General features: G+C 39.8%; 2 protein-coding genes and 1 pseudogene across 2 annotated transcripts; all 3 read right to left on the bottom strand.

Moving 5' to 3' along the window:
• Positions 1-294: 294 nt before the first annotated feature.
• Positions 295-3,222, bottom strand: LOC126786924 (receptor-like protein EIX2). Its single transcript, XM_050512880.1, has one exon. It carries the CDS (start codon positions 3,220-3,222, stop codon positions 295-297), a length of 2,928 nt encoding a protein of 975 aa, XP_050368837.1.
• Positions 3,223-8,577: 5,355 nt separating this feature from the next.
• Positions 8,578-11,101, bottom strand: LOC126786923 (receptor-like protein EIX2; annotated as a pseudogene).
• Positions 11,102-12,068: 967 nt separating this feature from the next.
• LOC126789536 (organelle RRM domain-containing protein 6, chloroplastic) lies at positions 12,069-14,263 on the bottom strand. Its single transcript, XM_050515726.1, has 4 exons — positions 14,060-14,263; positions 12,686-12,754; positions 12,464-12,570; positions 12,069-12,385 (listed from the first exon to the last, which is right to left on the bottom strand). Exons 1-4 carry the CDS (start codon positions 14,214-14,216, stop codon positions 12,248-12,250), a joined length of 471 nt encoding a protein of 156 aa, XP_050371683.1. The 5' UTR covers positions 14,217-14,263; the 3' UTR covers positions 12,069-12,247.
• Between the last annotated feature and the right edge of the window lie 1,474 nt (positions 14,264-15,737).

Raw genomic sequence — 15,737 nt, 5'->3', positions numbered from 1 at the left:
TGTTATGTGTGGCTTCTAGCAATATAAAGTGGAACAGATTGATCATATAACCCAACATTAATTTGCTGAATGTTCAGCATTGCGCAGTTCAGAGAGTTGAATAAAAATCTGCAGTACCTTGTGTGAATGTGTGATATATTATCGTTGTAACATTAATGCTTACTTTTCCTGTTTTCCAACTCTGGAATGAATCATTCATTATTATTTCAAATTGTCATGTGAACATCTTATTAAAACAAGATGTACTAAACAAGAAATACAAAGCAAAGAAAACACATCCAAGCACATGTTCCTTCAGTGACGAGTTACTTTCACTGCAACTGCCAGCATTATCTTTTCTTTGATGTTGTCAAAGAAGCAAAAATAGGCATACCTCCACGATTTCTTCACGAGTAGTGTGCCACATACACCCCAGAAGCCTATGATAAAGCCAAGCACAACGCTAACGTAGAGACCAAGCTTTCCATTGTCATCTTCATCATTATCTTCTACAGGAAGGTTTCCACTGCTAGTAGGTTTATCATCTCCGGGGCACTTGGTTGAAAGAGGAAAGCCACACAATGATGGATTGCCCTCATAGGATGAATTGTCTAGTGTCTGGAGCTGACTTCCTGAAGGAATTCTTCCATTAAAGTTGTTATAAGACAAGTCCAAGTAAGACAAGGAGCACAAGGAAGACAAGCTCAGAGGAATCTCTCCAGAAAGGTGATTGTGTGAGAGATCAAGTGTTTCCAGCAAACTCAAGTTTCCAATGTTGGACGGAATCTTCCCACATAAATGATTCCTCGACAAGTTCAAGGTGCCCATCTCGATGAGACTGCATATTTCTTGAGGAATTTCACCTTCCAAATTATTTGAAGAAAGATCAATAATCTTCACCAAATCTCCATTATTTAACATACCATATTCGAGTTCTCTTCCTTTTGTCATTATTATTGTCTGCTCAGCATAATCTAAGATACCCCAACCAAAGGGATCTTCACCACGCAAAGCAGACATATTATATAAACACTTCGGAATGGTACCTGAAAAGTTGTTGCAAGCAAGGTCCAGGACATGGAGATCGAGAAGATTGCATAGGTGATGGGGAATGTGACCACTCAAAGAGTTTGAGCGCAATTGTAGCATAACCATTGAGACCAGTGATCCTATCCATGAAGGCAGATTTCCAGAAAAATTGTTGCTTCCTAGATCAATTCTACTCAACTCGGAGCAATATTGCAAGGAAGAAGGAATGTTGCCGCTGAAATTATTGTTGTTCATTTTCAATACTTCAAGACTTCTTGGGATACCCATTGAACTCGGAAAATTACCAGAGAGATTGTTTCTTGACACATCCACAACTATGATATCGCTCCACAAACTCCATGCTCGAGGGAACTCTCCAGATAGCTGATTGTTTCTTAGAGAAAGCATCCACATATTCTTCATGTCACAAATAGAGGGTGGAATGGTACCATTCAAATGATTGTCAAACAGGAACAACGTTTCTAGATTCGGCATTAGCCGTCCGAAATTCAAGGGAATAGACTTGAAAATTTGATTGCGACTCAAATCTAATCTGGACAATTTTGGAAACAAGGATTGAAATGGAAGCTTTCCTTGAATTTGATTGCTGGACAAATCCAAAAACTCAACGTGGGATGATATCTTCAACAACCATTCCTCTGGTATGCGAGATATTCCAGTACCTCTAAGGGTGACATCTGACAGTTCAGTTTGTGATTGAAGCCAGACGGGAAATGCATCACCGAGTAGACAATTCGTAATGTAAATAACATCGAGCTTAAATGGAGGAACAAAGTCGAAAGTCACATTGAAAATGAGAGGCATAGGCCCGTCTGTGCTTAATGCAAAATATTCTAATTTTGTGAGACTTATGGAATGGGATTCTGTTAAGATGCCTTCCCAAAAGTTTTGAAGCAGGTCTAAGTGAACTAGCTGAGAAAGCTGTCCTAAACTTTCAGGAATGGATCCATTCATACGATTTGCAGAGAGGATCAGTGTTTTCAAGGATGATAAGTTTCCGATAGATTCTGGAATTGATCCCACAAATGAGTTTTCGTCTAAGTTGAGGTATTGCAGATTGTGCAACTTCCCTATGGAGGCAGGCAACTCGCTTTGCAGCGTATTGAAAGACAAATCTAGTGACTCTAATCTTGTATTCAAACAGTTTGTGAGACCATTCAAAACATCTCGTATACCTTTCTTTTCAAACAGGTTTTCAGCAAGATTTAATGTCTTTAAGGTACAAAAGTTCCCAATGAGTTTGGGAATTTGGCCATCAAGTTGATTCGTAGATAAATCGAAGTGCTCAAGATTTTTGAAGCTAGCAAAGTCATTGGGTATGGGACCAGTGAAAGAATTGCTGTTTAGATCAAGCGACCTCAGATTTGTTAGGCTAGAAAACCAAATGGGAATGGAAGAGTTGAAAAAATTATGAGACATATCAAGGACAGAAAGGGATGTGAAGTTAACAGTTGGAAAAGATAGTGGAAGCTGATTTGAATGAAAGCCACATTTAGATAAGTGCAGCTCTAACAGTGAGGGCAGCATGTTAACAGAATGCAACCAACTCACTCCTGCCGTGCGAAGGTTAACTCCTCCCAGATTTAGATACTTCAGGGAAGAGAGATGAGAAAGCCAATTCAAGCTTTTGGAAGAAGGGCCAATGCCAATGTTGTTACCTCTACGGCTATAGTCAAGGGAAAGGTAATTCAAGTTTGAGAGGTTACCAAGAAAATGGGGAATTTCTCCGAAAAATGCAGCATAGGAGAGATTAAGATACCTTAAACTTGTAAGCTGTCCTAAGAAGTTGGGAATGTGAATCCCTTGAAAATCATTCCAGCTTAGGTCTAAGTATGATAAATGCTTTAAGCTAAGCAAAGAAGGATGTATCTTACCCAACAAGCAAGACTGTTGGTAGTCCCTGAAATCCCACTCGACATCATAAACTGTGTGCGGATATAGATTTCGGAGGTCCATCTTTACAACATGGCCGGTGCGGTTGTCACATGAAAGACCATTCCATTGACAGCAATTGCGGCCTGACCAAGAAGAAAGCCTGCCGGAAGGATCAGTAAGATGGTGTTTGAAGGTGAGAAGCACTCGTCTCTCTTCGTCAATGCATTTCACACCGCCTGGAAGTTCATCACCCAAACAAAGTTCCCTGGCAATCAACAAATATAGACACAACAACAGGAAGAGGATAAAGTTGCCCATTGTAGTACAAAACAGGATTTCTTTGTTACATCTGGGTGCCAAGTGAGCTTAGAACATAATTTATAGGAAGGAATGGGAAAATTTTAGTACTAAATTCATTATGATACCCTTTCTAGGTTTCAACGAGGCATGTGAAAACTTAAAAGATCTATTTGTTGCAGTAGGTGACAACTGAGTATTAACCTGAATTTACAGGAAGGAATACAGTCGAGTACTAGAAATTTAATAACATTTAACATTTTAAGTATCAACCAGGCATGTTGGAAGCTTAGCGTTGTCCACTCTGATGGATATACAACTCTTAACATTGAGTCGAGCATGTGTAAAGGCAAATATTGAATTCGATGTCGAAATCAATTCGAAAGGATGTCCAGATTTCATGTTTTCGAATAATGCAGATGCAGCTTCAATATTTAGCAAGTCCACTCTGACTCAGGTTTGGAAGAATTGGTTTTTCCATTCTTTGTTTTGGTCTTCACATTGAGATACATAATGTCATAATGCAAGGAAAATTAAGGAACGTGGGGCTGGTCATGAGCGTTAACGTAGCACGTTAGCAGGATGAGAACTGAGCAAGCGAGAGCAGTTCATTCTACTGTACTATCCTTTATCAAGCAAGCGAACAAGGATCCATCTAACCTTCCAAACAGGACTGATCATAAGGATATGGATCATCTCTATTTACAATATGACGTGTTTTTTTAGAAGCACTTCCAGTCTCCCACCGTCGATGCATAAGAGTGTGGAAAGTGGAAAAGCATCAGTGCATCATAGGAACACTCTGGTGGTCATCACTCATCAGTAAATATGTAGAGGCGAAAGGGAAGGAGAAAGAAGCAGAATTCATAGCCATACATACCAATTATCGTGCAAATTTTAGACGTTATGAGCAAGGTACCAAAAAAGTTGTTTTAAGCAAAGTCCAGCACATGGAGATCGAAAAGATTGCATACAGGTGACGGTGAATGTGACCACTCAAAGAGTTTCAGCGCAATTGTAGCATACGCAAGGTAACCAAGAGTTTCCAGAAAAGTTGTTGCCTCTGAGATCAATTTTACTCAACTCGGAGCAATTTGCAAAGAAGAAGGAATTTCGCCACCAAACTTATTGTCGTTCATCTTCAATAAAACAAGAGTACTTGGTAATTGGTATACCCATTGAACTCGGAATATTACCAGAGAGATTGTTTCTTGACACATCCACAACACGAATTTCGCCACACGCACTCCATTGTAGTACAAACGATGATTCCTTTGTTACAACTGGGTGAAATGAGAACTGCACTGAACTTATACGAAGGAGAGGGAAAATTCTAGTACTAAATTCAATATGATAACATTCTAAATTTCAACCAGGCATGTGATAACTTATAAACTTAGCAAGGTCCACTCTACTCAGGTATGGAGGAGGCATGGATTGGGTTTTCTATTCATTTTATTATTGGTTTCTTGCTCATGAATCTTGACATTGAGCATGTGTAATGGCGATACTAAATTCACCATAGCAGTCTATCTGAAAGTCAGTAACGTCGAAATTCCACGTTTGGAATCATGCATTGTCACGACCTCAAAATTTCAAGTATAAAATCTCATATTTCGAAGTTATGAAAACACTAAAACAATCTCAATGAATCGAAATCATTTTAAATGCCACAGCGGATCGTTACTGAGTTCACAATACAACTCAGACAAACCAATTATTACAAACCAAATTTATAATTTAACGTTACATCAAATGGAAATGTAGTAATCCTCACAAATTCTCACAAAAATCCACAATTAAATCCTCACCACAAGCTGGAAATAAATAACTTCAAGTCCTCTGAGCGGTCCGTCACTTTCCGCTAATCCACACCTGCGGAGTTATCCCCTACACCATTGTATTGGTGCACCGGGATTGTAAACACAAACCCGGTAAGCTTTACAGCTCGTATGAGTAAAACATAAATAAAACTCGTATATCACCATATACAAAAATCCACAAAAACATCAATTATAAATGCACTCATGAGTCAATGGACGGCCCATCTGGTTGTCCATAAAAAAAATAAAATGAAAGTGCTCATGAGAAATTGGGCAACCCCTCTGATTACCCAAATGCATTTATAACACGGGTACTCATGAGCGCCGGTACACCTCCGTTACCCCTCATATAGTACACCGCCGACATTGGACAACCTCCTGCCACCCAACGTCCAAAAATATGAGTACTCATGAGCCGATAACCCATCTGTTACCTCACATGCAGTACTCCGGCAGACAGACTAGAGCTCTAACTGTATCGTAACTTTCGCTCGGCCAAAGGCTAGTTCCGACATGCCAAACACGTCCGAAGACTGGTCCGAATACATAAACACGTCCGAAGACAAAACGTTTTAACAAACTCCATGTTAAAACCACATACAATAATCATCACCTCATATTGTACAAATTAACTCAACATGCTCAACATGTAACTCTCGTCATCAAAATGACATATTCACAATGAAATCATAACAGTATATAATATAGCAAACTATATATATATGTACCTATTTACCATTTATACAATTATATATATAATCCACTATATCATATACATGTCGTATTTCAATCTTTAAAACTCTGCAAAATCTTGAATCTCCGCAAGGGTAGATTCGTAAATATATGAGATTTTACTCACCTTATCAACTCGAGCGTAATTCCACAATTTCCGAAGGTATTCATTTCCTTGATTTATCGATCACCTTGAAAGGATAAGAAAAGAATTTAGAATCGTTTCGTAAACCTTAAATGCCGAAACAGAAATAATAAGTTACTGTTCAGCAATTTCTGGTTTCACGAAATTACTGTTTCACGGGGTTACTATTCATGTATTTACTATTCACGTATTTCTATACAAATACACATCAATTACGTATCTTTGTTCGTATACATACTATTTACGTATTTCTGTACATATGAATACTATTCAAATGTAAATATTGTCTCAGTAAATAATAATTACTGATTTACCCTTCCGAAATTACTTTTTATATTTACTGAAAGTAATTTACATTTACATTTACTGTACGTAAAATAAATTTACATTTACTGTACGTAAATCACATTTTTACATTTACCGCACGTAAAAATAAATTATAAATTTACCCTTCGAAAACACTGTTCACGCGCCGCCGTACGTGACGGCGCGTGGGACACACGCGCCACTCCCGGCAGGCCGCGCATGGCGCTCACGCGCCACTCACTGTAGCAGCGCGTGGGGCACACGCGCCGAGCCTAAGGCCGGCGCATAGCACGCCACCGCCGCCCCATTTCTCCCCCTCTCCTTCTCCTCTACCCCTGGACGGCCCAAGGCCACCTCTAGACCGCCTCACGCACTCACACGCGCCGCCTAAGGCGGCGGTGCTCAACTCTCCACCTACACCTCCGATCCTCCTCCAAAATCACTCCGTTTCAAACCCGAAATCATCAACAACAATCACACAATCAATTTAAATCAAATTCTCACCTAATCAACGTCTTGGAAGCGCCGGAGCTCGTCGGACCGTCAGTGCTCGATTCGTGGTGAGGAGCGGCGAGGCGTTGAGTTTCCCCTCCGATTGTAGGTGGTACTGAGGTTGAAGAGCGGCGGAGATGCACCTGCCTTGAACCCTAACTCGATCGGAGGAAGCTTGGGCGGCGGCAGTTCGTTGCAGGAGACGCAGGAGCTCAGCGTAGCTTCCTGGCGACGAAGGAGGTCGCGTCTTGCCTAGGAGGGGGAGGGGTCGTGCTCGCGGTGGCTTAGAGAGTGGCGGTGTGAGCCACGGAGGCCGGAGCTGCCAGATCGCAGCGGAGATTTATGAGAGAGAGAGAGAGAGAGAGAGAGAGAGAGAGAGAGAGAGAGAGAGGGCTCGGGGAGGGTGAGAGAAGAAGTGGGTTTCCGAAAATGGAAACCCTACTTCACAAAGTTTCCTTTTATACCCCCCTCTAAAATCGGAAACTAACTTCCGTCGTTAATAACTTTCACGTCCGACGTCCGATTCGAACACATGACATGTCCACAAACTCGTATCGACAAGCTCTACAACGTCCGTGAAGGAAGTTTTCACAACCGAGTGACGGAATACAAATCGATTCTCACGTCGCGGAAACGTAACGTTTTTCTAAATAAACGTTCCGAGAACGTTTCCGTTCTTGTTTCGAAATGTCGCAAACAACTAAATTTCATTTTAAATGAATTTCACAACTTTATAGAAATTAAATCAACCAAACATCGTTCTGAAAAAGTCGGGTTATTACATGCATGATGCACGTTCCTTATTTAGGGATGCCTGGAACTGGAAGAACTGATATTAAGCACTGCTCTGGTCTGCACATTGAAATACATGCTGGAAGCAACTAAGGACACTTGCTACTTTTTTCAAGTAACCCAACAAGGATTGACCGATTGACGATAGTTATTTAACCAAGAACTAAACTACAGCAGTACAACATTAACATGCCAAGATTCAAACTCTCAATAAAATCCAGATAGTAAAATCAATAGACATCAGTTCACCAACCTCAAAACGTATATCAGATTCACATAAACAATATAAAGATAGCTCAAACACTCAATCAAGCAGATGATTAGTTATAAATGCAACAAACCAGGCAAAGAAATGAGCGTACTTTTGTGGCGGATCAAAACTCCGCCGTCAGTGGTCGTGATCGATCTGCCTAGAAGCTAAAAATGGTGATCCGATCAAAACTCCGCCGTCAGTGGTCGTGATCGATCTGGCTCGTAGACGTTTACTAGTATATATTCCCCGTCACCCCTAAATCCTCGTAAGTCTTTAGTACACTGCGTGTAGATACACGACTCAAGACGAGTACTTAAATTAAATACTTTAATATGGATGTATATATGGTATTTAAACATATAGTGATATAGATGTGAACAATCGCATTTTTTCGTTGCATGCCGGATGGTTTTACTTTGATTTTGAAGCAAGTATGAGCCGGAGTTTGCCACTTAATTGAGTTGTTATAAACAGAAGCATTCCTGGTAGAACAATCATTTTTATTTCAACTTGCAATCTGATGGGTTAGTGTTGTACAAAACAAGGAATGCAGGGCAAAGAAAACAAATCCACCTTGCATCATACATATTTTACAAAAGTAGAACACACCGATAAGTACATGTCCCTTTTCCGATCAAAGGTTCCTTCGGTGACGAGTTACTTTCACTGCAATTGCAACTACTATCTTTTCTCTGATGTTGTCAAAGAAGTGAAAATAGGCATACCTCCACGATTTCTTCACAAGTAATGTGCCACAAACACCCCAGAAGCCTATGATAAATCCAAGCACAGAGCTAACGTAGAGACCAAGCTTTCCATTGTCATCTCCATCATCATTGTCTTGAACCGGAAGGTTTCCACTGATTGTAGGTTTGTCGTCTCCGGGGCACTTGGTTGAAAGACGAAAGCCAGCACAATGATGGATTGCCATCATAGGATGAATTGTCCAGTGTCTGGAGTTGACTGCCCGTAGGAATTCTTCCAGAAAAGTTGTTATAAGACAAGTCCAAGTGAGACAAGGAGTACAAGGCAGACAAGCTTTGAGGAATCTCTCCAAAGAGATGATTGTGTGAGAGGTCAAGTGAACTCAAGTTTCCAATGGTTGAGGGAGTCTTTCCAGATAAATGATTCCTCGACAAGTTCAAGGTAGTTAATTCAATGAGATTGCCTATCTCCCCAGGAATTTCACCCTCGAAGTTATTTGAAGAAAGATCAATGCTTTTCACCAATTCTAAACTGGAAGGACCATATTCCAGTTCTCTTCCTTTTGAAATTATTGACGTTTGCTCGGAATACAAGTGGAAGGGTGCCCAAGCGGACTCTTCACCGTTGAAAGGATCCCAATCGGACCCTTCACTGCCCAAGGAAGTAAAATTATTCAAACACTTCGAAATGGTGCCTGAAAAGTTGTTTTGAGCAAGGTCCAGGACATGGAGGTCGAGAAGATTGCACAGCTGATGGGGGAATGTGACCACTGAAAGAGTTTGAGCGCAATTGAAGCATACGCATTGCCACCATTGATCATATCCATGAAGGTAGATTTCCAGAAAATTTGTTGCCGCCGAGATCAATTCTACTCAAGCCGGAGCAATTTTGCAAGGAAGAAGGAATTTCACCAGTTATTGTTGTTCATCTTCAATATAAAGAGACTACTTGGGATACCCATTGAACTGGGAATATTACCAGAGAGATTGTTTCTTGAGACATCCACAGCATCAATTTCGCGCCATAAACTCCATGCTCGAGGGAACTTGCCAGACAAGTGATTGTTTCTAAGAGAAAAGGTTTCAAGATACTGCATTTCACAAACAGTGTGGAATTTTACCTTTTAACTGATTATCAGACAGTAACAAATGTCCTAGATTTGGCATTAGTGGTCCAAAATTTAAAGGATTAAACTTGGAAAGTCGATTGCGACTCAAATCTAATCTGAACAATTTCGGGAACTTGGATCGAAATGGTAGCTTTCCTTGGATTTGATTGTTGGAAAAGTCTAAAATCTCAACATGGGAAGATATCTTCAACAACCATTTGTCTGGTATCCGAGAAATGCCAGTACCAATAAGGGAGACAGCTGATACTTCAGTTTGTGATTGAAGCCAGACGGGAAATGCATCACTGACTAGACAATTCTCAATGTCAATAACATCGAGCTTGAAAGGAGGAACAAAGCCATAGGTCAGATTGAAAATGAGAGGCATAGGCCCCTCTGCTTAATGCAAGAAATTCTAGTTTTTTAAGACCTATGAAATGGGATTCTGTTAAGATGCTTTCCCAAAGATTTTGGGACAGGTCTAAGTGAACTAGCTGAGAAAGCTGCCCTAAACTTTCAGGAATGGATCCATTCATACTGTTTGCAGAGAGGATCAGTGTTTTCAAGGATGACAAGTTCCCAATAGATTCTGGAATTGATCCTACAAAGTAGTTTTGGTCTAAGTTGAGATATTGCAGATTGTGTAACTCCCCTATGGAGGCAGGCAATTTGCTGCAAAGCGAATTGAAAGACAAATCTAGTGACTCTAATCTTGCATTCGGACATTTTGTGAGGCCATTCAAAACATCTCGTATACCTTTCTTTCCAAACAGGTTTTCAGCAAGATTTAATGTCTTTAGGGTACAAAAGTTCCCAATGAGTTTGGGAATTTGACCATCAAGTCGATTGGTAGATAAGTCAAGGTGCTCAAGATTTTTGAAGCTAGCAAATTGATTGGGTATGGGACCAGTGAAAGAATTGCCATTTAGATCAAGTATCCTCAGACTTGTCAGGCTAGAAAACCAGATGGGAACGGAAGAATTGAAAAGATTTTGAGATATGTCAAGGACTGAAAGGGATGTGAAGTTGACAGTCGGGAAGGACAGTGGAAGCTGATTTGTATCGAAGCCACATTCAGATAAGTGCAGCTCTAACAGTGAGGGTAGCATGTTGACGGAATGTAACCAACTCACTCCTGCCCGGCCGAGGTCAACTCCTGCCAGATTGAGATACTCCAGGGAAGAGAGATGAGAAAGCCACTTCAAGCTTTTGGAAGAAGGGGCTGCATCAGGACCGTTATTGTGACGACAATAGTCAAGGGCAAGATAGTTCAAGTTTGAGAGGTTACCAAGAGAATGGGGAATCTCCCCCGAAAATGCAACACTGGAGAGATTGAGATACCTTAAGCTCGTAAGCTTCCCCAAGAAGCTGGGAATGTGAATCCCCTGAAAATCATTCCAGCTTAGGTCTAAGTACGATAAATGCTTTAAGCTAAGCAAAGAAGGATGTATCTTACCACCCACGCAAGACTGTTGGTAGTCCCTGAAATCCCACTCGACATCAGAAACTGTGTTTGAAGGTGAGAAGCACTCGTCTCTCTTCATCGATGCATTTCGCACCGCCTGAAAGTTCAACATCACCCAAAGTTTACTGGAAATAAAAAAATATGGGCACAACAACAGAAAGAGGATATAGTTTGCCCATACTGGTAGAAAATAGCACTTTCTGTTGCAACTGGGTGACAGCGTACTTATAGGAAGGAATAGGTTAAAGTCAAGAGTACTAAATTCGATATTACGCTCCATTGTTTCAGTCAGGCATGGTAGAAGTCTTGTAATTCCACTCTGTCTGAGGTGTTGAGGAGGCATGGATATTGAATACTCTCTGCCCTGGGTTTTCTATTCATTCTATTGTTTCTTAGTCTCGACTCTTGACATTGAGCATGTGTAATGACGATAATAAAAATCAACATAGAAATCGATTCGAAAGTCAGAACCGTGCAGATTCCGAATTTTGCAAAAAGATGCGGCTTCCACATTTAGCGATACCTGGAAGAACTAATTGATATTAAGTACTTACCCTGGAAGTCTGGATCAGGTTTTCTATTTATTCTTTGTTTTGGTATTCACATTGAGAGACATAATGAATGGATTAAAGGATAGTGGCTAGTCATGATGGTGAACATTCACGCTAACAGGACGAAGAATTCATTTGGCTGCAGATAAAGAAGAAAGAAGCACTTACTGATCTCTAATTGTTGCATACAAGTGAAGTCAATTTAAAGGAATTCATATTTGATGAGATGCAGATCAGTTCTATACATAATAGATTAGGATGATGATAATTTGATAATATGACTTCATAAACTCTAGATGAATATGCACATACCTCATTGACATCATATCTCTGTTTCTTACATTTGTCAAGGCTTAACACACTTCAACAAACCAATCCTACACTTCTACATATATCATTATCTATAGTCTTTTTTCTTTTTTAAATGCAAACATAGTTCGTTTAATCTTTCGAGTTCCCTTTTTCCATGACCACGTAGACATTTGAGACTCCCAGTAATAGAAAAAGTTATACCCATACATTCTGATACAAAAAGAGTAAGCATACAAAAAAATATACAGAAATGAATGATTGTCAGTCAGTTTAATAATGGCCTAGGAGTCACACTGAGATGCCAAGTCAAATGTACCTTTGCATTCAGTAATTCTTGGATTCTCTTGTTTGTTCGTTTGATATCAATACCAGCAGTCTGTAACTTCCTCTTGATGCTGCATATACAGCTTACTTGGGGGTCCAGTGGTTTTTGGGCATCCTGCATAAGCATCTTTACCAGGTTTTGCAAGTTCCACGTAGATGACCCTGCCATCAAAAGTCTAATAGGCAAACAAAATGAGATACAAGCACAATACTTCCAAGGAAATATGTGGCATGAAAACATGAGAAGATCGAACCTGGTGGTCCATATTTTCCAGGGCAAGCATTGCATCATCTTGGCTGGTGTACTGAATAAATGCAAACCCCTTCGACCTCCTTGAAGTTTTATCCTTCACTAGTTTAACTGTTAGGAACAGTAATACAGTCATATGACTGGGAGAAATGTATTCGGACAAAGAACCCAAATATGTTAATCCAAGGTAATCAACTAGGTGAGACAGGATAAGAAGATATACAACCTTCAGCTATCTCTCCAAAATTTGAAAACTTCTGCTGCAGACTATCTTCACACGTGGAATAAGGTATATCTGCAATATAAAGCAGCACACTTACAACTTGAAATGAAAATTTTGTTCTAAATTGCTTCGATACTCTTTGGTGACTTTAGAATTGTAACAACAGATTTCTGGTATAATTTTAGTACCAGATGCAAGTGTCTTTCTTAGCGTCATATTCAAGCGACAGAACAGATAGAAAGGTCAGTAAGAGTCACTGGCTAGAAATACAAATTAACATCTGGAATTGGAGCAGGCAGAAACCATAATTGATTAAAATAAGACTGAAAGGTAGAGAGGCATAAAAATAGATTTTTCCAAGGGTTAATGTAATACAAAAGTAATTAAATGAATCAAAAAATAAATAAATAATAAATATTTTCAGAAAACAAAGCACAAAAAGAAATCACCAACTATCCTAATATATTAATGATGATAGAGGTGAGGTTTCTATTACTGTTACCATGGTCAACAAAAAGCTCGAAACCTAATACGACATCTTGTATCATTCTACCGTATCATGGTGGATCAATATAGCAAGTACAGTAACGGTTTCATCCAACCCCTCCCTCTTGCAACTACAACCGGATTAGCAACTTTGACTCCACTTGTATCAATGCTAGTTTTAGCAGAAAGATAGCAGGTGATTAATCTTCAAGTAACTTACAGAAAAGTGATCTTCCATTCCATGTAAAAACAAATTGCAAAAGGTACACATGATGTTCCTAGTAACAGCCTTAGTAACCTATATCATATTCCACCAATCCACAAATAGGCATTTCCCTTCATTTTATTCTCATTATCAATAACGGTTTTGCAGTCTATTTCCATTCAAATAAACCGAACCCCAAGAACGAAATCAGTCACCCTTGTGTTTCTCTTAGTCGTCAGTAAAAGAGCTCCCTCACTTATACTACATCTTCAGTCTGCTTGCGTCTCAACTTAACTAGTTCTTCCCCCCTAAGAAACTTCACACTCTCACCTCTGCAACCTGTAATAAGCGAGAACATAGTCCAGACCAGAGATGATCATCATGATCCCCAATGCGCTAAACTATGCCAATTATATAACCAAGAGCTAAAATACAACATTAACATGTCAAAATCCAAACTTTCAACAAGACCACATAGTGAAATCAATAAACAAGAGTTCATCCACCACAAAACATTCATAAATTTCACAAACTGAACAAAAACCAGGAGAAGAGTAAACCAATACTAAAGAGCCCAGCTTTATCACAATTCACATAGTGAGACAGTAAAAGGACAGTTCAAGACAATCAACAGAGACATAATGAGTTCAAACAACAAGAAACAAGGGACAGACAAAAGAGCATACTTTTGACCATGATTCTGCTTCCGAGAGGATAGTCGTAGAAGGAAGCTCTGAGCCTCAAAGACTTGGGCGTCCTAGGAAAAGAGCCACAAGCTTGAAGAGTGTTGATGGGTTTCCCATAGTTGTACGACGGAAAAGAGACTGAAGCTGCTGCCCACATAGTTTCGCACTTCTCTTCTCTTCTCTTCTCTTCACGGCTTCATCAATTTCAGGCTTTCAGCCAACAAAGAATAATGCGACAAAAAGCAGTGGATTTGACCCGACCCGGGGGGCCTGCCTGAATCTTCTCTCAGTCCGCTGGAATCTATTGAATTCAATGGGCCTCTCAACCCATGCGTCTTTTTGTCGATGGGTCTCAGGTCTCGACCCTTGCGTTGTGCTATTTTGTTACCTAAAAGAAATGAAAATATGAAATTGAAAAGATTGGAGTTGAGAAATAATTGGAGGTACTTTGAAAGCTCTGGTTTTTTGTTATTAGAGTATTACGGTACTTCGAAGACTTTCTAGCCTCATAACGTTTTCCCTCAGAGCATCTGAAATGTTCCAACTATGGGATGGTCTGGCTGAGACGAGCGAAGAGATTCCCATAATCAGGGGCAATTTATAGGTAGTTTATAATTTTAATGCAATTGATGCAGTGTACCACCTTATGTGGTTTTATTTTAAAATGAGTGATTTTATTTATTGGATCGAAAAATAATGCCTTCTTAATTTCTTTACACTGTGGACATTACATTCGATGGTACAGTGTAGCTTCATTTCTATTTTGACTCTCTCTCTCTCTCTCTCTCTCTCTCTCTCTCTCTCTCTCTCTCTCTCTCTCTCAAGTTTAATAAAGCTCCCATATTGGCGGCTTGTGAGATCAGAGTCAACCCTAATTAAGAACGATACCCTACGGGCCAGAAAATTGACAGCTAAATTCAAGTCCATCTCGATTAACATTACTTGGTGTATAGTGATTTCAGACGCAGCATACTTATACACTACAAATACCTAGCTCACACAGTCTGTAATCTGTATAGAGTTATAAGGAACAATTTGTATATACTAGACGTGCACATATCATCATCATCTAGCTAGCTAGTTTCAGTAGTTTGCAACTCCTACTTACACTTCTGAAGAACAATAGCTCACAACCCCTTGCAGTCCTGCTAACTTATATATGTTTGAAGCACGTCTTAGCTACTGATGAAGAGAAAGTGTTTATCATAAGACATATTTCAGAAGGTTCTTTTGAGTCATTTCCAACGGGTGCTAATAAGAATCTTCTACACCTACAAGGCTTGGATGCCAATCGCATGATTCGTTAAGCAGTCAATAGAATTAGTTTTTGATATCCAAACCACATAAACAACACTACTACGTACTATCATATTCTTACTTTTCTGAACAGTGTGGAAACAATGTTGAATGAGTCCAATTTTGCATTTGGCAAGCCAACCGAGACAATATATAGAAGAGAAGATAACTATCTAAGATTCTTCGTCAACAATGTATGAATGGTGGACTTGAAGATAAAGCCAAGGAAGAATAATTTCCATCGATCAAGCAAATGACCCTCAAACCCGCAACTGGAGCAGCTGATATTGATCGCAAGCACTTTCCTGCTCCGATCCTTCCAACCCCATTCTCACTCAGTCACTCTCCACTGTCTAGTCAATACTGTCCAGCGAGCTAGTCT

Source organism: Argentina anserina, chromosome 3 (assembly GCF_933775445.1).
Source record: "Argentina anserina chromosome 3, drPotAnse1.1, whole genome shotgun sequence".
In the NCBI taxonomy this organism is placed as follows: Eukaryota; Viridiplantae; Streptophyta; class Magnoliopsida; order Rosales; family Rosaceae; genus Argentina; species Argentina anserina.
The sequence above is the reverse complement of the archived record's forward strand: the minus strand, read 5'-3'. Positions and strand labels throughout refer to the sequence as shown.